The 20,666-nt window shown below is 46.8% G+C and overlaps 1 protein-coding gene across 1 annotated transcript in view; it reads left to right on the forward strand.

Annotated features, from left to right (window-relative positions):
• HIVEP3 (human immunodeficiency virus type I enhancer binding protein 3) overlaps positions 1-13,281 on the forward strand; it is a 66,965-nt gene extending 53,684 nt beyond the window's left edge. Inside the window, exons 4-6 of the mRNA XM_010576248.1 lie at positions 143-241; positions 7,717-8,777; positions 11,668-13,281. Coding sequence (XP_010574550.1) covers positions 143-241; positions 7,717-8,777; positions 11,668-12,561 — 2,054 coding nt within the window. The 3' untranslated portion in view covers positions 12,562-13,281. The remainder of the gene's footprint in view (positions 1-142; positions 242-7,716; positions 8,778-11,667) is intronic.
• The last annotated feature ends 7,385 nt before the right edge of the window (positions 13,282-20,666 follow it).

Consider the following 20,666-nt stretch of genomic DNA (forward strand, 5'->3'; position numbering starts at 1 on the left):
AAGTCAGAGGTCTCCTTTGTCCTGATCAGAGCCAAATTATTAACTTGTTACTGCAGAGCTTGCAAAATGAAAAAAAAAAAAAAAAGAAAAAAAAGAAAAAAAGAGCCATATTGACTGAAATATGTTTTCTGCTTCTTTTCAGGGAATCTGACTAAACATATGAAGTCAAAGGCCCACAGCAAAAAATGTCAGGAGATGGGCGTGTTGGTATCTTCACTGGTGGATCTGGAAGCCGAAGAAGGTAAAATCTTTCACATTATAAACCTGCTATTGCTGCTAAGAGAGGGCAATACCCGTTCAGGCAGGCTCCGCAGATCATCTTTTCAAAGATGTGGAGCAGTTTTGTTCACCCCAGGCTCCTTCCAGCCCCCAAGAGGGGATTTCTGCTTGCATGGGATGGGTTACGGGGCCATCCTGGGAGTCTGCATCCGTGGGACAGTCTGTGAGCCAGTGTCTCCCTGCTGGGGGTTGTGCATGTTTGTCTGAAGTATTTTGGCTGGCTGCAGACAGAGGCAAGAGTAAACAGACGGGTAGGGAGCATCCTGCATTTGGCCCAGTGCTCTGCATGTGGGCTATATACATAATAATAAATAGTGGATCCGTAGCGTGAGAAGGTGCTTCTTGGTATTTTGGGGTATCTCTAGCAGGGAGTTCAGGAGCCTGACTGCTGTGCTCTGGAAGAACCTGGGTCTCTCCTGGCCGCATAGGGAGTCTTTTAAGCACCAAAATGAGACCCACCCCTGAGGATGCATTGCATGAGGCTGTGAACCCCCACTTTGCTGCTGCAAGCACAGTCTGGTGGGTGAAGGAGAAAAATCAGTCCTGGCACCCGGACAGCATATTTTACTGCAGCTGAAGTACTAAGCATGAGTGTGGGGTGACCCTTTGGTGCGTGGCCTGTGCAGGTTGTGGTGATCTTGCAGAGGGGATGCACTCCAGCAATGCAGGAGTATTAATAATTTGGGGGATATCTTCCTCTTGAAAGGGCCTCCAGAGAAGGACTTTTCCATAAGGATCATCTTCTAGGGACCTGCCTATTTTACTGTATTTGGCTGATGCCAGGGGACTCCAAATTACCGGTGCAAACGCGGGCTGCGTCTGGAGGGACTGGTGCATGCATGAGCTGCCCCCATCTCTGCAGGCAGACCCAGCTGGGATGCTGCACCACTGCTGGAGACCTCAGCCTACCGGGATGGGGTGTGAGCGGCATGGAGGCAGCTGCTTCCCTCATCCCGCACTCTCATGCATCTTTTCCATGTGTAAGATGAAGGTGGATTACCCAGGTCAGAAATGATCTGGAAGATTTCTCAGTAGGGAAAGAGCCAGCAAAACTAAAATAACACAGTGCTTTGGCATTTAATGGCATTATTCTGAGTGCTTTACAAGAAGATACATTTACCTTGACTCACCTGCTTATTTCTTTCATCTACTTATGCACAAACACACACACACGAAGTCTGTCCAAGGCTCTGTAAATTCAGGAGTCTGTCTGTTCTTTGAGAAGGACGCATGACTCTCTTATTTAGTAATTTCCGCCCTGGTTTATAGTATCTGCAGCTGAATTTCCCTGAAGTCATCCCAAGAAGCAGTTCTCCTGGGAGGCTGGGCAGCATCAGGCAGGAGTGTGGTGACCATAAGCACTCCTGTCTCCTTCAGAAATGTTGAGGGAAAGGTGAGGAAGGTCTCCAAGCTGGGAGATGAAGGAACGTGGGGAAGACTCATGTATACTTAGCTGTTTGAGCTAGAAAAAGATATTTTACTGAAATTATTGGAGGCTGCGCTCCGACAGCTGTGAAGGGTTAGGTTATGTGTCTCCAGGGAACAGTTAGATGTTTTTACAATTGTTATTCTGTTTCCTTTAGTAAGACCCTGAGTATTCGGGGCTGGAGCCGCAGTGCAGGAATGATGGGGAAGAAGCCTTAGGGGTAGCAGATCTCAAGTCCTCATGAAATTTTGGTTCATCTGCATTTGCGTTCAGCAGGTTGTTTGCATTTATAGGAAACACTGCACACAGCAGCTATAGAGGGAAGAGAGGCTCTGGGAGCACAGGTCTGTCTCTGTCACAGTGTGTTTATTCCTGGATAAAACACTTAGTGCCACAGAGCAGGGTGGTGTTTTCTGTTTGCATTGCATTGCAGGCTGGTCATGACACCATTGACCCTTCCTGGCTGCCACCCCAGAAATCCCAGCATGAAAGCAGCTCTTGTGGCTGTCTTCAGCATTTTTTTTTCCCTGTTTCCTGTTTCATCCCTGTCTCACCCGAAACAATTTTGATTCCCCCATCCCTGGGATTCATTCTGCCACAGCCCGCAAGGGTTTGTTGACAATGGGTTAAAATGAACTTCATAAAACACATGGCGCCACGGTTATTTTTATAAAGTGAACATCAGCTGAGCAAGTTCTGGAGACAGCACTGTGAGCCAGGGAATGTTAACTCGGCAGGAACAACAAACAGCGCTTATCACCCCGGTTCCATGCTGAGGTTGAGTCCCTCAGAGGCTTTATTGGGAAAGGGGCTGGTTCCCGGGACATGGGCATTGTCACACGTTTCCTGCTTCCTAGGTAATTAAAAATCACTAAGTGTGTTTCCCTACGTAGCCCATGGTGGGAACGGGGTTTGCTCTGCTGCAGGCTGCAAACCTTTGTGCCATGGAGGGAGTTTGCGTCGCAGGTGGTTCACAGGGCTGGGGATGCTGTGCCGGCCGGGCAGCCCTGGCCGCTGGGACCCCTAAGATGCTTTAAGTCTCAGTTTTTGGATATCGAAGCTCAGAAATGCTGTCCCCTGCTGTGCGCTGTATCCTTGGAGTACCTCCATGCTGGTTAGTTAAACTGTGCTGTGGACATTTGCAGGCACTGGCACGCCATTGTCTCAACTTAAACTGCAGGAGCGATCAACAAGACATCTGTGGTTCAGGCCATCTACCACACTTCCAAAAAAATGCTAAGCACAGTTCGGGAATTAGCATTCCTGCAGAGGAGGTTGGATGTGGTCACCCTGTTTTGGAGGCACAGAGGTGCAGATGCAGAGCAATCTGATGAGGCTGCAGGGCTTGGGTAACTGTCCTGGGACAAGTGTGGCTTGGAGGGCTGATGTGACTGTCCTTGACCTGAACAGACCATAGCTCAACTTGCCAGCAGAGAACCTGTAGGAGATATCAGAGAAGTCCTACTGGTTAACCAGTTCCAAACCCCAGTGATCCCCCAGTGCAATGGTACCATGCCCTTTCAGGCTTGGGTTCTGGTTCAGGCAAGGTGTAGTCACCTGGGTGGTCAGGGGACGAGGACCTGGGAGAAAGAGCGAGCCCTGTGGCATTACCAGACACCTGTGCCCCCTTTCACAGTGCCTTTCCTGACATGTACAGGGATGCACAAAGGGCTCTTCCAGGCCATACAGAATAAACATTTAGCCAAGGCTAAGGATATCTGACCTGGCTGACGGTGTGCCACTTTGTCTCAAGGGATGGCTTGCTTCCTTTTAAATCTGCTTGAAATTCTGGCTTTTCTCCAGCTCTTCAGAGCAACTTTTCGATCAGGCAGAGACATGCTGTACTTGGCCGTGGCCTTTCCAAAGGAGGACATGGCCAACAGAAAACCTAGTCGGGGATTTTGCGGTAGCCGCCCCAAGGGAAAAGTGTTGGCATGGTGTTAGCAGCGGGAGGCTGCTCCCGTGTAGGACTCCTGGAGAACTCCTTCAGCCCAGGAACTCACTTAAAATAATTGATTAGATGATGTCTCCAGAAATCCCTCTCTCCTGTTATACCACCCGTCAGTGGTGCTTCTGCAGATCAAAGCTAGATAGAGAAAGAGGAAAGTGGCTCCTGAAATGTTGGTTGCATGACTCTGAAAAGAGCAACTGTTATTTTAAACCTTTCCATTATAGTCAATTAGAACTAATGAATCATATTAATTGAGTGTAACTTTTGAAAACTGGCATATCAGAAGTCCTATTTATGTTACATGTAATTGCAGGCTTCTGAGGACGGACCGCAAGGGCTTGCTTCTCTAGTCCAGGGGAATGCTTTCGTTCATGATTTCCTTCAGTCATTCATCCCTGGGCTCATACAGCGTTAATAGTAGCGCACTCAGCAGCGTGTTGTGCAAGCGGTGTGAAAGCCCATCCACGCTTTCAGCTGATGGGAGCACTCTGCTTGTGAAAATGGAGGTCTGGCAGGTGGTGAGGCTGAGCTGGTCTCAGCCTTTGGCCTCGTGAAAAGAGTAGGTCTAAACAAAAGCCCAAGAAAGGTCTCCCTTGCATCCCCGTGTGAGCCGAGAGAGCACTCAGCAGAAAGGATGGGACCATCAGCTGGGGGATTTTTTTGGGGGCCATCATTAACTCGTTAGTCCCTGACTGCTTGTGGCTGAGCATGTGGTGGTTGGTCACCTACTAAGCCCAGCAAGGAAAGGCCCTACCTGGACTGCAGAGGACAGGAACCCATTAGCTTTCGGAAGGGACTCCTCTCCCGTTGTTGCTGTTGGCTGCGTGGCTGCTCACTGGAATGTGTTGCGCTGTCTGGACTTTATTGCATTATGCAAGCAATCCGTGTAATTTTAGAATTACAAAAAATATACAGTCCCCATTTCCTCCCATTGATGAAGACCATTTGTGTTTGTGTAAAGGGGACGGTCTGCCAGGAAGGAATGCAGAAAGGTGAAAACGGGAAGGCGTGGTATGAGAGGATGTTTCCTTTGTTTCCTTCCAGTTTCTTTTTCACCTGGTTAAAGCTAACACTGGACTTCTGCTGAAATTTCACATATTCTGCCTCATGAGTAAGGAGGCCCATTGCTCACAAATACTAAGTAAATACTAAATAAAACAGCCAAGAAGATGATCAGAAAATCTATTTTGTACTGTAATGGTTGGGGTTATTTGGATGGATGAGAAAATAACATAAAAATGGCAGAAAGGTACATAAGAAATCAGCGATCACAGCTGTAGCACACATCCCCTGTTCTCAGAGTACTGGATTGCAATGAGCCTTCCCCTGTGTAACCACAGAGCGTCTTCTCTCTTCTTTGCAAAGAGGCTCAGAGCAGAGCCTAGCAAGGACTATTTTAATTAAAAAAAAAAAAAAAGAAAAAGAAGAAAAAAAAAGACGACTATTTCCATGTGACACAAACCAGCACAGGAAGATCGTCGTGCTTTCCTTTGGGGGCAGACGGGGAGGGAGCAGCAATTCCTAAAACTCCCTGGATTATTTTAAACTAGAGTTATATTTCACTTGATTGTTTTTATTTCTATTTAAGGGGCAGGAGAAAGTAAGGAGAGTTACTATAAAAGGAGATTGGAGTATAATTCTTCTCTTGTGCATTGGTTTTGCTTGGTGTGATTGCACTAGTTTGGTGGAATAACCTTAGAATAACACATGTGTAATGATATGCAACCCTCAGACAAAGCCATTGACAGGGCACGTTTTCACTAGCTCCCTCTCTCCTTCCTTTTTCCATCTCTCCCTCCCTCCCTGTCTTCTCCTGACTTGCCCTTTCTCTGCCCATTAGCTCAGCAAAATGCATTTCAGTTGCAAGAAGCCAGGGCTCAGGTCTGAGCTCTCTTTCTGCCTGCAAGAAACGTGTTAGGAAGCCAAAGCAAATTCCCTTTGGGCTGTCTCAGGACTCCCTGAAATGTTTCCCTTGGTGGCAAATGTAAACAACTCCCCATTGAGGAGCTGGCTTCATGTTTCCCTCACCCCATACTTCTGACCTTGCTCTCTGTCCTGGCCAGTGCCTGTCCATTTTGTGAGTGGGGCCAAAAAAGGAGACCACATGGGACAAGGCTCTTAGAGCCATGCAGCGGAGGCTGAGGCTATAGCTGCCTGTCCATCCCGAAGCCCATAGATGTCAAATCCTGGAACCAGAGACAGGGACTAGCTCACAGCTCTGGTAGTGAAATGCATTCCTTTTCCAAGCAAGAAATATGCACAGTTCACCCTATGGCTGGGAGAACTGGTCCTTTGCAATAATATTTGTTCTGAACTCAGTTCCTTTGGGAGTTTGCAAACAACCCAGCACTGGATCCCGGGTCCCGCAAACACCATCATTATACAAGAATTTCACAATGCAAGTCAGCCTCTTGGTGGAGAGCTGCTGACTTCAACTCGATGCTGTATGAGTTCTGCAGTAGGTCTCACTTTATGGACTAGTTTGGACTTTTGAAATGGGGTGAGGAGCAAATGAGATTCATTTCAGGTTGAGTCTTGGATGGATAATCAGCCTTGGTAAAATACATGTCTTATTTCACTGGTAATGCCAAATACTTCATGAGCATTTATTAGTAAGGCCCTGTTATTCAAGGTAAACAAAATTAGACTTTTTATCCATGGGTTACAGTGACTTCTCACTGTGTGGCCATGTCCCCTTCTGAAAACCACCCTGCCTGCTGCAGGCAGGTGTGGTCCAGCCTCAGTGTTAGCTCTGTTTAATTTCCCCTCCGGCTCGTCCTGCTGACAGATGGCAGCTCTAAATGGAAAACCGTTTCCATGTTCATCAGACGAGAAACAGTGTCCTAGGCTGAACTGATGGGGAAAGGAGGCCAGCAGTGCTGCAATTAGTTACCGGGCTTCACACAGGTGTCAAAGCAGCATCCAGACGTTCTCCTTCCAAAGCCAGGGACCAAGCGTGTCCCAGCAGCTCTGTACCCATCATCTTGGTGCTTGGCACAAACAGAGTTTGAGAAACTGCTATTTTATTAGCCCCTCCGGAGCAGTGGGGATTTGCAGGAAAGCCTCCTGACTGCAATTTTGTTGAGCTACAGTGACATCCAGTGGCTGTTCCCGATGGACCTCTTCAGGCTGAGCTTGCATTTCTGCCAGGATCACTGCACATCTGGCATGGGGAAACGCAGATTTTTCTCAGTGCAGAGCAGAGCAGCGGGTGAGCCGGCAGCAATCTGCTTGGGAGCTTGGTACTGATCTCAGAAAGCTTCTGCTGGCCCTTAAAAGTAGAAGAGAGATGCTGGGTTTTTACCTGCAGATATATTTCAAATCCTTTAGAATTTGTTTTTTGTATACTCCTCGCTGTTTACAAGGTCTTATTCACAAAGCATCCCCGTGCAAGGCCCTCCACAGACAGACAGCAAAAACCTCTGCCATAAAGAAGTGTCTGCATCATAGCTAGAATTTATCAAAATAAGGGAAAATCCACAGAGGTTCTTCCAACTCTATTGTTTGCTTTTTAATACAAGTCTTGTCTTGCTAATGTTTAACCATCATGTAATCTAGGCAGGAAAAGGCCCAAGATGTGGAGGATGGGAGCAGTCATCCCAGCAACTTTCCTGTACTTTGGCAGCTGTAGATATTTTGTAGGTACCATTGCAACAAATGGTCATAAAAAGCCCACCAAAGGATGATAGTGCTGCCGTTATCCTCATCTATTAAGAGCCTTTTTTGCATTTCTAGAGAAAGGCAGGCAGGGGGTGTGAAGGTGTACAGCAGAAGCAGGGACCGATGGCTGCGTGTGTTGATGGAGCAATGTCTGGAACCAAAATTAGGGCAGAGCAGGAGGTCCCAGTGGTGAGATTCACTGGGTTCTGCTGGGATCATCAGGAGTGGAGCTGGTACAGAGGGCAAGACTGCAGGCTTTAAAGCACAAGATGCTCAGATCTAGGAAATAGCTGGGTCCTCTCTCCTCTTGTCCCCTTAGAACTTTTGAGCAGATTTAGCACAAAAATAGTCCTGTATGTGTGCTTTACACTCTCTGTTTTGTGTTTGCCCATCCTTTCAGGAACCAGTGAAGACCTATTCCAGGACTCTGAGGGGCGGGAGGGATCTGAGCCAATTGAGGAACACCAGTTTTCAGACCTAGAGGAATCTGACGATGATGATGACAATGAAGATGAGGAAGATGAGGAGGAAGAGGAGAGCCAAGATGAGCCACCTTTAAAGTTGCCGGAAGGCAAACATAGCACCCTTCCGATGCACTCTTCAGGTGGCTCTCCATCGTCTCAAGAGGAAGGCACTGAAATATCATTGTCCGTAGCCCAAGAAACTGTTTCCAGCAGCCAAAAAGTAGGTGAAGGCCAACAGGCCTCCTCCTCAGCGCTGGAAACAAAGTGGTCAGCAGACAGCAGTGACATTGCTGTGTGCCACAGCTTCTTGAGTCTCCACAGACCAGCTTTGACCTCCACTGAACAATTGGCTTCTGCTGAAAGAGAGTCTGTCACAAGGCCACAGATGTCCTTAGTTATGGACCTGTCAACCTCAAAAGACACCTCCCCAAGAAAAAGGTGGTCTCCGAGCCAGGACTCTGGCAGAGGTGGTGGCAGCAGCAGACCAATGCTAGCAAGAAAGCACCTATTAACCAAAAATGAAACTTCACCGAAACGGTTTTCGCCAACTGGAGAACTGTCTTCTCTCAGGTGCCTGTCTCCAGGGAGAGGGTTGTCTCCTTGCCAGCGTGTCTCTCCTAGGAGAGAGGCATCTCCACTGAGATGTGTGTCACCAAGACTTGAGCTGTCGCCCAGCAGGCATCTTTCCCCTAGAAGAGAGCTGTCCCCAAGAACATACCTTCCACCAGAAGGAGAAGTCTCCCCTGTGAGGCACTCGTCACCGAGCAGAGAGATGTCATCAGTCAGATATTTATCACTGAAGAAAGTCTCGTCTCCAGGCTGTTCAGAGTCATCTAGGTATCCATCCCCTGGGAAAGAGGACTTGCCTGGTACTAGCAAATCAGCAGCAGATGACAAAGTTCAAAGCTCATATCAAGCCCAGCACGGGATATTATCTTCGATGCCTCTACCTCACAGGTTCTTTGGCAAAAATGTACAGCTCTATGAGTCCAAGCTGGTAAGTTCAAGACCCTCTTGCTTTCTAGTCCCTGCAGTATGTTCTCTGATATGTTTTTTAATGAGGGTTGCAATACAGAAGTGCACAGTGACTCTGACTGTGACCAATGTCACAGGTAACCCAGAGAAAAGTGACAGTGGACAACAATGGGTTTTGCACCCATTTTGGTCCTGTCCATCTCAGTTGAAGAGAAATAAAAAGTTGTCCCTTCTCCAAGGGATTATTTAAAATCCCGACCCAACCAGTCTCCTGCTGAGACAAGCAGTAAGGATGACCACTTAACAATGACTAGTTGTCACTGAGAGGCTTTTTTCCCCCGGGAATTTCATACCCACTTCTGAGATCTCACCAGCTGGGATGAAGCTGTGACCATTTTTCACTGGTCAGTGACCTGCACCAGATCTAAACTAGCCATTGCACTCTATTGCTGGCTCCTGGGCTACGAATACACGCAGCCAACTCTGTTAGATTAACTGCTGAGAAATGTTTGTTTGGACATCTCTGATTTCATCTCGCTTCTCTCTTCAGCACAGAGAGGTGTGTCCCACTGGGTCCAGAAAATTATTTAATCTCTCTGCTGGACATATCAAATCCTATGGGTAAAGGAAAATTTCATGTTCCTCCCACTGCTACAGGCAAATTAGACGTCGGGTTTGGTGGAACGTTTCCCATTTCTACTGAAGTGCCTGGCTCTCCTGTAATTTATGCTGATGAACATGAGATTCAGTTGCTGGAGTTGCTCTGCTGTGAAACTGGTGTGAGGAGAGACTCGAGCCCTTAGGGACTGCACTGGGAAGAGAGAGGCCTTTATACAACCTCTGGAGAGCCTGTCACGGCAGATGCTGACCCAGGTCTTCTCCAGAAAAGCCACGCTGCCCAGTGTGCGTTTCTTCCATGTCTATGATAACGTACCGTCTTCTGGTGCTGTCTTCCTTCTGCTTTCCACTATGAGTGTTTGTCTTACCTTCTCAGAGACTACCCTTTGTTTTAGGTCCAAACTTTTGGTTACTTTAATGCTATTTCCCTTTCCTGTCAATTAACTTCTTGTGGTGAATCTCAGGGCTGTGGAAACCCCCGTCCTTCAACTCTAAAGCACCTCTGTCAGGAAAACTGCCCACTTCCACTACTTGTGGCAAATCCCCAAAGCTGCCTAGTCCACAGTAGGAGACAATATTGTATACTCCTGCTTATCTGCCCGTTCACACCTTTTAACTTACACTCTCATACACATACCTTTTTGCTCCATTTTCCTATTCCTTTTATGCACCCAAAGTCACCACTGTTGCTTTTCTCATGTGCCTCCAAAGCAACAATAAAGATCTAACCGGGAAACTTTCCATTTATCAGCGAGATGGACAGCTGGGCTTTCATTGCAAAATTATGTTCCTGGTAAGGCTACAAGAGACAGAAAGATCAGAGGTGAATTTGTCAGATCCCAAACGGAGCTCTGTGCTCAAAACTGGTGCTCTAAGCATTACTTAGAAACAATCTTAGCTTACCTTCAGTGTAAGGCTTTCTGCCAAGTCTGTGCATCAGGCCTGACCATGACCATCTTTCTTCCCACTGGCTCTTGCTGTAGGTAGTCTCTCCTTCTGGTGGCTGTTGCACCATTGAGATGATTTGTTTGGGGGTTTCCGAGCCTCCCTATAGTGATTCTGCCAAGATTTCATGTGGATAAGTGAGATTTAGCAAGTCTTTGGGCTTGTAACTTCTGACCAAGTATACATTATCTTCAGTGGCTCTTGCTTTCTCTCTCTTCTGTTCTCTTTTGCTGCTTTCCTCTGTTGCCTCTTTATGGAGATCCAGCTCGCAGGGTCAGGCAATTCTCCATAATCCTACAAAGAAATATGCCCTCCAGTGAATCCTCAAATTTTATAGCTAACCCCATCTTATTGGAAAGTTGGTTGCAGTTTCTGTTGCTTCCTCTTCTTGGGAGTCCTGTTTAAGGGTTTAGTTATAACCTCATGACTAATTAATCCATTTCTGTTTAGCCACATATCTCTCCATGATGTACATTAGGAAACTATGTGAAGCACCGAGAGAGAAAGAGGAACAGGTAAAATGGTAGGGTCTTAACCCTTGATTTCTACAGACCACACCATGAGGGTGGTGGTGGGGACCACACTGACGGGTGTGCTTTGTCTCAAACGAGAGTTAATGCTATCTCTCGCTTGGTCCAAAACATCCTTGCAAGTAGCAGCTGTAAGGATGTAATCCTGCTTTAAGAAAGTACAGTAAAAATAAAGAACATTATTCTGGGCTCTCAGAAACCCCATGTACTGAAAGGGATCCAAAGCAGCTTGGATGGCAGGAGACACTGGCATCCTCTGCCAGGGTTTCAGAGGCAACTCTGATAATAGGATAAGGGGTGATGGTTTTAGGCTAAAAGAAGGTAGATTCAGACTAGCTAGAAGGAAGACATTTTTTATGATGAGGGTGGTGAAATACTGGAACAGGTTGCCTAGAGGGGCATTCCAGGGATGCCCCATCCCTGGAAACATTCAAGGTCAGGTTGGACGGGGCTCTGAGCAACCTGATCTAGTTGAAGGTGTCCCTGCTCATCGCAGGGGGGTTGGACTGGATGACCTTGAAAGGTCCCTTCCAACCCAAATCATTCTATGATTTTATAATGATCCAAGCCTGAACCAAAGTCCTGGATCTGTGCCCCAACAGGCTGTGGGCATATTTGTACCCAGAAAGCAAACACTGTGGGTTGTGTTGCTCCCTACCTTAAAGGTTTGGGAGTCCAAATCTTCCTCAATTGATTGATCTCCCTCAAATTAGAATAAAATATTAAGAAAACCAATACTTACAGTGAGCATTAATGATGCTAATGCTGTAACTTCTACGTTGCACTGATGCAGCTGTTTCTTTTCCCTCTCCGGTGCAGAAGATAGAACCACGAAGCCCAACATGCTCACCTGGCATCACGCAGCCTGTCTGCTCCAGACCCTTGCAGGCACCTCATGAAATACATGTCCACGCTCCCAGCCGAGGGGAGGAGAATGTCTTCAGCCATCTCCCGTTGCATTCGCAGCAGCTCACGAGGACCCCGTATCCTATGATTCCCATTGGGGGCATCCAGATGGTCCAGGCGAGGCCAAGCACCCATCCCAGCTTGGTGCCCAGTTCAGTTGTATCCCTGCAAGCGGGATACTTTGCCTCTGGTGGCAGCAGCTTCACTGAGTTCAGCCGGGCTCCCAAGAGGGATGAGGAACCACAGGTCCCACGGGAGCCATCGTCGGCATCTGTCTCCCCAGTTGCAAAGGTTTCTAAATATACACTGTCCCCAGAGCTTGCGAGCAGTGGTTGCTTAGAAGAGAAAATGAGGACTAGTGAGCTTCAGCAAAAGACAGACCAGGAGGAATACAGGGTAAAAATGTTCGCTGAGTCTAGCCACGCGGAGCAGGCAGGCTGCTCGGCATCCCCAGCCAGCCCCAGCACAACCGACGAGCACTCTCCAAAGCCTTCGACAAGCGGGGAAGAACCCTTGAAAAAACCGGGCAAGAAGCAATCTGGCAGCTCGAGCACTTCCTTTGAATCATCCTGCACTTTCATCTCAGATCTCCCCCCCCAGCCGTTGGACCGAAGCAGCAGCACCGGCTGCCTCTCAGAGCCCTCATCGAGCCATTCGCATGCCCAGCCGTTCTCTGTCCGGAGGAGAAACCTCTCCGGAGAGCCCAGTCGCCAAGGGGGAACCTCCAGGAAGAGCAGTCCACAGCTAGAGCACGCAGATTTAGGTCAAACTCAAAAAAAGGTGGATGAAAACACGGGAAGTACTTAAGCCTCCACCATCTGTTCCACCTTTAGGCTTCCTATGTAAAATCAACAGACATTTTCAACACTATTTCCTTTAGTATAATCATCGCTATAAGAAGCACTCTAGTGAATGACCAAACCCATGGAAGATTCCTGGTTTTCTTTGTCCCAGTCTGGTATTATCTCCACATGTATGCAGTTACTTGTGCCTTTTTCTATACCTTTTGTTGCTTGAAATGTACAAAACTGTTTGAGGCTGTGAATATTTTTTTAGAGTTTTTTGGAAAGGGGTTTGTTAGACCTTGTCTTTTTTGCCATTTAGGTGTGCGTAATTATGGGCCTGAGAGATGCAGAAAGGAAAGGGTTAAGCATTTTAAGAGGAAGAAGATGCACTGAAAACAAAAACAAAACAGAAAAACTTTTTTATATTGATTAAATGATTAAAAAAAAAAAACCAAACCCTTGCTCCTGTGTACAGAAGTTTATGATTCGTATTTATTACATGCTTTATTTAATTCTCGCAAAGTGCTTGTTTTTTTTTTTCTCGCATCCCTCTGATTGCCTATGGTTGTGCTTTAAACAGTTGAGACTGCTTTACATTTGAAAAACATGTTTACCCTGAACTTGTAAGTGAAACTAGCACTTCCTTGAGTAGGGGGAGGTTCATTCGCAGCGAGAGAAATTGTCACTCAAAAGAGAAAAATGAATCTTGAGCATCCCTCCCTCCTGCAGAACCCATCAAAGCACTTTTCTAAAAAGGGACAAAAAAAGGTTCTTCTTCAAAGATTTAACTTCAAGAACATAGGAATGTATCAAATGTAGACCCAGTGCCAGGAATGGTGTCTCTCGCTGGACGAGCCGGCCTCCTGCTTGCTTTAATCCTTCCATCCCGCGCCCCCTCCCCGTGCGCACGGCCGCTCCGCGATGCCCCCCATGTCGCCCTGGCAAAGTCATGCCTGTGCCTGAGAGCCCCTCTTTTCTGGGGTTTGGAAGCCCTCTGTAAACACCCTCCCTTGGTCTAAGAGTGGAAGTAAACTCAGCCTTGCAACCATTTTTCCTCCGTAATTTTTTAGTTGCGGACAAGCTCCCTCCATCCCATCCCCGCTCTGTCCTGGCTGCTTTGGCTTCGTTGAGCTCTAGGGATGCAGGAGTAGTTTGTGCTCTGCTCGTTTGCACGCCTGCGGCTCTGTAACTCACGAGTGACTCTGTGTCTTATTTTAATTTTATTTATTTATTTAAGCGGAACGTCGCAAACGTAGTCCTTATTGTGCAGATGGGCCCTTTTTTGGTGTTTTAGAAGAAAAAAGTTATGATGCTGAGTGGTTAATGTTTGCAGTCAGCTTGTTATGCATGCACAGTAACTTTTTCCAGAGCAAATTTTAACTATGACCATCCGTAGCAGAGCAATGGCCTCTACTGCCAATAGATACGATACCAAATACAGGGAGACCCGATGGAGCCATTCCTCTCTGTCACATTAACATACTTTTTAAAATACAAATGTTCGATACATGTTTGCCCTAGCAGACAGCAGGCTCTTTACTACTTCAGAGGGTTTTCTGGTCTATGGAATCTGTACAAACCTCTTTTTTTTTAATTTAAAAAAAAAAAGAAAAAAAAGATATAAATATTTAACCAGTGGACCAGTTCTTTCTTCTTTCAGAGCTGTTCCAGTTTATCGGGTACGTAATACACTTTTTAAAAAAAAAAAAATTAAAAGAAATCAAATAAAACCCTGAATGAGAACATATTTCCTTGCCAGACTTGATGAGCTATGAACTGTTCCCGTTTCACGGGCAAATAATATAAATTTTTTAATAATCTTCTGTGATTTTTTTTTTCTTTTCTTGTAAAGGGAATTAAGTACAAAAGAAGATATCATGGAAATAACATTAAGGCTGTGACACTGACCAAAACAATGTCCAGAACCCATTTATACCTTAATTAGCACTTTTATCAAGTTTCCCTTTTTCCCATCTCCCCCTCTTTGGCCCCAAGCCTGGAAGCTGGTCCTGCTTTCAAACCTGGCCAGATCCCATGGCAGGAGTAAGGGGCTGAGAGTTCAGTTCAGCGTAGCAACTCTGTTCAGTGAAACTCTTAAGCACCAGCTTAAATCCTACTCAGACTTTAAGCGTGTGCTTAATATCAAGATGACTCAGAGTGGACTGCTCAACCAGGGTCTGTGTGAGCATCCCTGGAAACCATCCACCAAATCTAGTGACAGTTTTGACCTTCCTGGCTTCTGCCATTTTTCTTCCCCTTGCCCTTGTCACACACTTAACATTATTCCACGGTAGCTTTTTGTATTTAATTTTATATATATATATATATATATATATATAAAAAAATTGTACATAAAGAAAAATAATGCAGCAGTTGTGCACTCAGCATCCTGGTTTTGTTAGGTGCATTTGACATGAGCTTTGGGCTAGATCAAAGTTGCTCGGCTTCTTTCTGTAACTGTATTTTAATCCTTGACTTGTTGTTACTTTGCATTGGGGTTTTTTTTTTTTTTCTCCCTCTGTCATTTCTGGGCAGAAGAAAAAAAAAAAGGCCCAACAAAACCCAGAAGTCATTACATTGGTTTCTTGCTTTTGTTATTGTGCTTTATTTTTTTTATTATTATTATTTTTTAAAGCTTTTCCAGCACCTCAAGATGAGTTGAAGCTTTCTGCATCTCAGCTGCAGAGCATCCAGGCTGGCAGCCGGCGCTGCGTGGGGCAGCGGTGTGTGTGACCATCCAGACGCCTTCGCCCGCAGCCAAACAAAAGCGGGGAGAGGAGTTTGGGAAAGGGCTGTGCAGCAGTGAGGTGCTCCCCAGGTCAGGCCCTGCTCAGATCCCATGCACACCACCTGGCAGCCACGGAGCGGGTGCATGCAGGGACCGCTGAAAACTCAGGAGATGGGCAAAAAAACCCCAAGGCTGTGCTGAATCTTGACCCGGTTCGGCTCCTTAGCAGAGCGGCTGCGGGCATGGCAGGGGAGGCTCTGGCTGGAGTGAAATGGTGCTTCATGCTTTACCTAACGGGCGCAATATGGCCTACTGGATAGGCAAAAAGGATCACAAAAAAAAAAAAATTGTATTTAAGGGCTAATTATCACACTGACAGCTCAGAGCTCCGCGGGAAGGGTGTCCTCCTCCGCGCCGGCACCAGCATCTCCATCTGTGGGCAGGGCGGGCATCCCCGAGGGGCAGCCCCAGCCCTGCTGTGAAACCATAGCGTGACCTTGTGCAAATCGTGTCTCCCCTCTGCCTCATACTCACCCGAGGAGCACAGTGATGCAGCTCTACCGATTTTCAGAGTTGTGCGTTATTTACAGCGGGGCTGAAGACCCAGCCTTCACTGGCGGCTGCCTTTCCTACCTGGAGCAGCCATTGACTTCCCTGTGTCACACTTGGTGAAAGCTGTTTGCAGGTCACAGCTTTTAATATCGCTCTGGGTGTCTGTTCTGTCTGCAAAATAGGGATAATCCTGATTTACTTTCCACAAGGGCTGCAGAGGTGGCTAAGCTTGTATCTGTACAGACACTTTGCAGAGCAGTTAGCAGTATTATTTGCAAGAGAATGTATTAATAATGCCAATAGGCAAATTAAAAACCAGAGCCCAGCCCTTCCTCTTCATCAGCAGGTGGAAATAAAATCCCCTGCTTTTCTTATGGCAGAGGTTCTTAAATTTATAGTCCATGAAGGCACATAGCCTCCAGAGACTGGCTGCTGCTCTTTGTTACGACACTGGTTAATCAGCCAAAACCCTACTCTGATATTTCCTTCCCTGGTAAGCTGTTTGTGTAGCTCCCATGAATGCAGGTACTCAATGGCAAACGGATGCTCTGGCATCCAAGAAATCATTCTGCACAGAGGACTTGGCCCATGCTCTTAAATTACTCCTTGAAGTAGTCATGTTACATACCAAGCCTTATATCCAGAGCTAATAAAGCACTTGTATGTTGGCTTAAGCATTTCTGGAGTTTCAGTAACTTCGTTGTGCTTAAGCATGAGTTTAGCTTCTTTCATCAAGGTTACAGAGCTCAGTGTCTTGCGGGACTGAGCAGACCATGGGAGGAGGAGACGGGGGCAGTTGGCTCTCAAAAATGACCCCGTGCCTTGAAGCAGGTCTCTGTCAGCTCTAATTATTCACAGGTTGTTGGCTGGATACCCAGGAACTGCAGCAGAAAACTCTTAAAAGTAAAGATGAAGTAGCTGTGACTTTACAGCTTATGACTGGGACATGTATTTCATCACCTGCTCCTAAGGGGTGACATTTTCACCCTGGTGTCTATAAAGTTACACTCCCGGGCCAGCGCTCGGGCTCGCTGATAAAAGCCACCCGCCAGTCCCAAACCCTGCTCTCGCTCGAGCCCCATCAAAGCTGCCGGGGTTTGCTGCGAGCGCTCGCTCGGTCCCGCTGCCCACTCACTTGCCGAGCCCTGGAGCTGGACACGGCAGGAGATGTCTGCGGGCAGAGCTGGGTGATGCCGACTGCAGTCAACCAGAGGGACGTGTCCAAGCACCCTTCCAGTTGTTGACCATTGGCTCCATCGGACCAATGTCGGGCACAACTGGCCACCTCCCCATCGCTCTTCTTTCACCTCCACCAAAAAAATCTGCAAAAGAGTTGGTTTTCTCTTAAGCCAGCTTTCACTTTTACCTGGTTTTTGTTTTAAATCCACAGAAACAGCACCTGAACAAGCAATATACTTGGTCACGCAAAAGTCATTAAAATTATTCCAATTTTCATGCAAAATCCTGGACAATTTGATCTAGCCCTTTTCTGCTGGTCTTGCAATAGCTTTTCATTTGCTGACTTGGTTTCATCATGTGCTTTTCTTTTTTTTTTTAATATTTCCATCTATTGCACAGTATTTACAAATAAAACCATATTGTAAATTATTTTCAAAAAATAAAAAAAAAAATTAAAAAAATCAGTCCTGATGGCATAAAACCAATCTGTTTTCATTACTGAGATATGATGGCACTTACGATCACTTTAGTAAATGTAATGTAAAAAATAATAATAATAATAATAATGTGTACGCAAATTTAATATACATGGTCTCATGTAAGATAAATATTTGCCTTTTTTTCTAAAAGGTGTATGTATTCTGTAAGTGGAATAGTCTGTAGAAAGTTTCTATATGTTCTTAAAATGGCAATACATTCCAAAAAAGGTACTGTAAATATGTACAGCATACAATGTAATTTGGTAGTTTTGCCTGTAATTTTATTTTAACTCCAGTTTCTACACTTGCATCTTGCAATGTCTGTATGGTTATATCAGTGCAAAAAAATGCAGGTAAAAGCACAGTCTGATGTAAAAAAAAAAACAAAACAAAACCAAACAAAAACCACAAAAAAACACAAAACAAACAAAAAAAACAAAAAGAAGAAGAAAAAATACTCAGTATTTGATGTTTGTGACCCTTATTGTAAATGACATCTGTACTGTGAATGAGAAGTTTTTACAAGTATAATATTGCCTTTACTACAGCTCAGATTGTCTGCTCAGTCTGAGCGTATTTTTAAAAAAATAGCATGTTGGAATAAATTTTACAGTCCCAACATATTACTACTTGCATGACTGGCAGTCTTTAATTTTCATTTTATTTAGCACAGTCAGGGACCTGGGATGTAAAATGATGGAGGCAACTTCAGATAAACCAGTGTCAAGTTGCAGCCACCCCTCCCAAGCAATCGCTGCTGAAACACCCCAGTTGCATGTAAAGTGCTGCCATCACAGAAATGCGACAAATATAGTTTTTTTCAGAATTTCCTCCTTGCAGTGCAGAGGTAGGGAAGCAAAGGTACGTGGTGGATGCTCCAATGGGGCTCTGCAGAGGCCGGACTGAATTCAGTGCACTGATCAGAGACCATCTGCAGGAAGCATCGCTGGGTTTGATTTTTTAAGAAGCGTCTTTCCTTGCTGGGTCCCCCAAAACCTAGGATGCTGCACAGCATCCCGAGGTGGCCGTATATGCTACAGGGGTCTTGCCTGGCTTTCTGCTGCCAGTTGAAGCAATGTGCCCTGCCAGAAAGCCAAGGGGCTGCTTTCCTCATTCCCTCCTTGTCGCACCCCTCCAGACTGTCCTTCGCCCTCCGCGGCACGTCTGGGCATTTCTCCCCGCTGCGTCCTTCCTCTGCCCCACTCGTGTGCCAGGGTGCTGCCTGCCCCGCTGCCTGGGCACCCCGGCACGGGGCCAGCTGAGGGAAAGCAACCCCGAAGAGGTCATTTTGGAGCAGGAAGGATCTGCTCCCCTCCTCGTCCTGCTTTGCCCCTTCGCCCTGCTGGCAGGGAGCAGCTCGGGGGTTTGCTGCACCCCTGCGAACCCCAACCTTTCTGACCACGCTCTCCAGCTAATACAAGCCTCAGTGCAGCAAGCACTGCGTCGCGGGAGCCAGGCCTGCCTGAGACTGGGGCACCGCCAGTGCTGCTCCTGAAATGAGCATGACCATTAGAAAAAAAAAACCAAACAAACAAAAAAAAAGAAAAGCCTGTAATTTCCCCCTGCTAATTGTCCTTCCAACGAAGCAGGCTGCCCTCAGCCCATCAGTTCTCTTTATGCATCAGTAAACCCTCCTGGGCAACTTCCCACCTGCTCATCTTCACCCCATCGCCTCCAGCGGTCTGACCAGCCTTTGATGGACATTTGCAGACAAGTTCAGAGACTAAAGCGGGGGGGGGCTGGTGGAGAGAGGCTTTGCAAAATAGGTCAAGGAAGGAAATCTCTATCCGATTTCTATCTGTGACCCTGCAGCTGAGGCTGCATCAGCCAGCAGAACCACCTGCTCCCTGTCCAAACATCAGAGCCCATAGCCTGAATAGTTGGCTTCTCTGGCACTGGTTTCTGAGCACGGTGGCTGTGCTGGATGAGTGAGATGAGGGAAGGGGTGGGGAAGCTCATCTGGTCTCCATTTAGTCTCACAAAAGCCACATTTCTGCATGAAGAGGAGTGAGAGGTGTTGGTGGCAGCGTGCAAACCTCTGGCTTCCTCCTCTCTGAGATCTGGCGGGCTTTGCAGCAATTACTGTTTTTTAATTTATTCATCGCTTAGGAGGAAGGAGCGAACCAGTCCCCAGCTCTCAGCTGGGGGAGCAGGTCCCTGCTCTGTGCCTCAGTTTCCCCAAATACGGAGCAATCCTGGCCTCCTCATAAGGCTATGAGAAAACTCCAGTGGTTAAAGCATACACAACTGCAAGGCCTAAAGATGCACAGCTTTGGGTAACAGCTCCCCAGGGATTCTCCTGTGTTGGAAAGGCTTAGAAACATTTGGGTGGTGGGTGCTATGCTCTGTGTCCCTCTGCTCCAAGGGGTTCCCACTTTTGCTGTTGTCCCTGCTCCAAGAGTCTGCTAGGTGTGGTAGAAGTGGATCTAGCATTTTGGTCCGTTCATCCAAAGAGCCTCTGTGGGCCCAGGGAGATATGTGAGAGTCAGGGCTTGGGGAAGACTCGATCCTTTACTACCCTGATAACACCTTGTATTTTCCTTTATGGTGGTTGAAGGCAACGAGTCTTGGCTGGAGGCTGCGGGATGGTGACGTTTGTTCCAGATATGCTGCCAGTTCCTCCAGTGTGTGCTTTAGCCACTGAATGGAGCAATGATTTTTCCTTTTAAAAAAATAGTTTCTCCAATGCTTAAAAACAGAGACGCTTTAAAGGCAGCCAGAGCTGTCTGGAGAATGCTGCAGCTAAACCCTGCTAATCTCCCAAACCTGGAAGCAATTTGGTTTACACGAATCTCCAGAGTGGCTCCAATTAATCAGGTGTCCCAAGAAATTCCTTCCCCCTAAAGGGGCTTTGTTTCCTAGACACAGAGACCAGACATTTCCTCCCCTGGGAAGCCAAACATAGTATCAAAACATTAAGAATCCTTTGGCTGATGTTACAGGCTGGTTACCCCCTGGGAAATGCAGCTACCGATAACCGTGTGAAGCGGGGAAGGTTGTGACAATGCTGTAGGAAGTTCAAACCAGTGCCTCTCTCTGGGAAGCTGAAATTTCTGCTGTTCTTTTGAAATACCCAAGTCCCATGGTGAAATGGTCTTTCCTTCCCCCCCAGGTTCAGGCTCAGCCTCTCAGCAGCTCGGGAGCTTGACCTGAGAACCTGGAAAGATGAATTCCTATTATAACCAGGCC

The sequence above is a fragment of the Haliaeetus leucocephalus genome, unplaced genomic scaffold (genome assembly GCF_000737465.1).
Source record: "Haliaeetus leucocephalus isolate CR32 unplaced genomic scaffold, Haliaeetus_leucocephalus-4.0 Scaffold517, whole genome shotgun sequence".
In the NCBI taxonomy this organism is placed as follows: Eukaryota; Metazoa; Chordata; class Aves; order Accipitriformes; family Accipitridae; genus Haliaeetus; species Haliaeetus leucocephalus.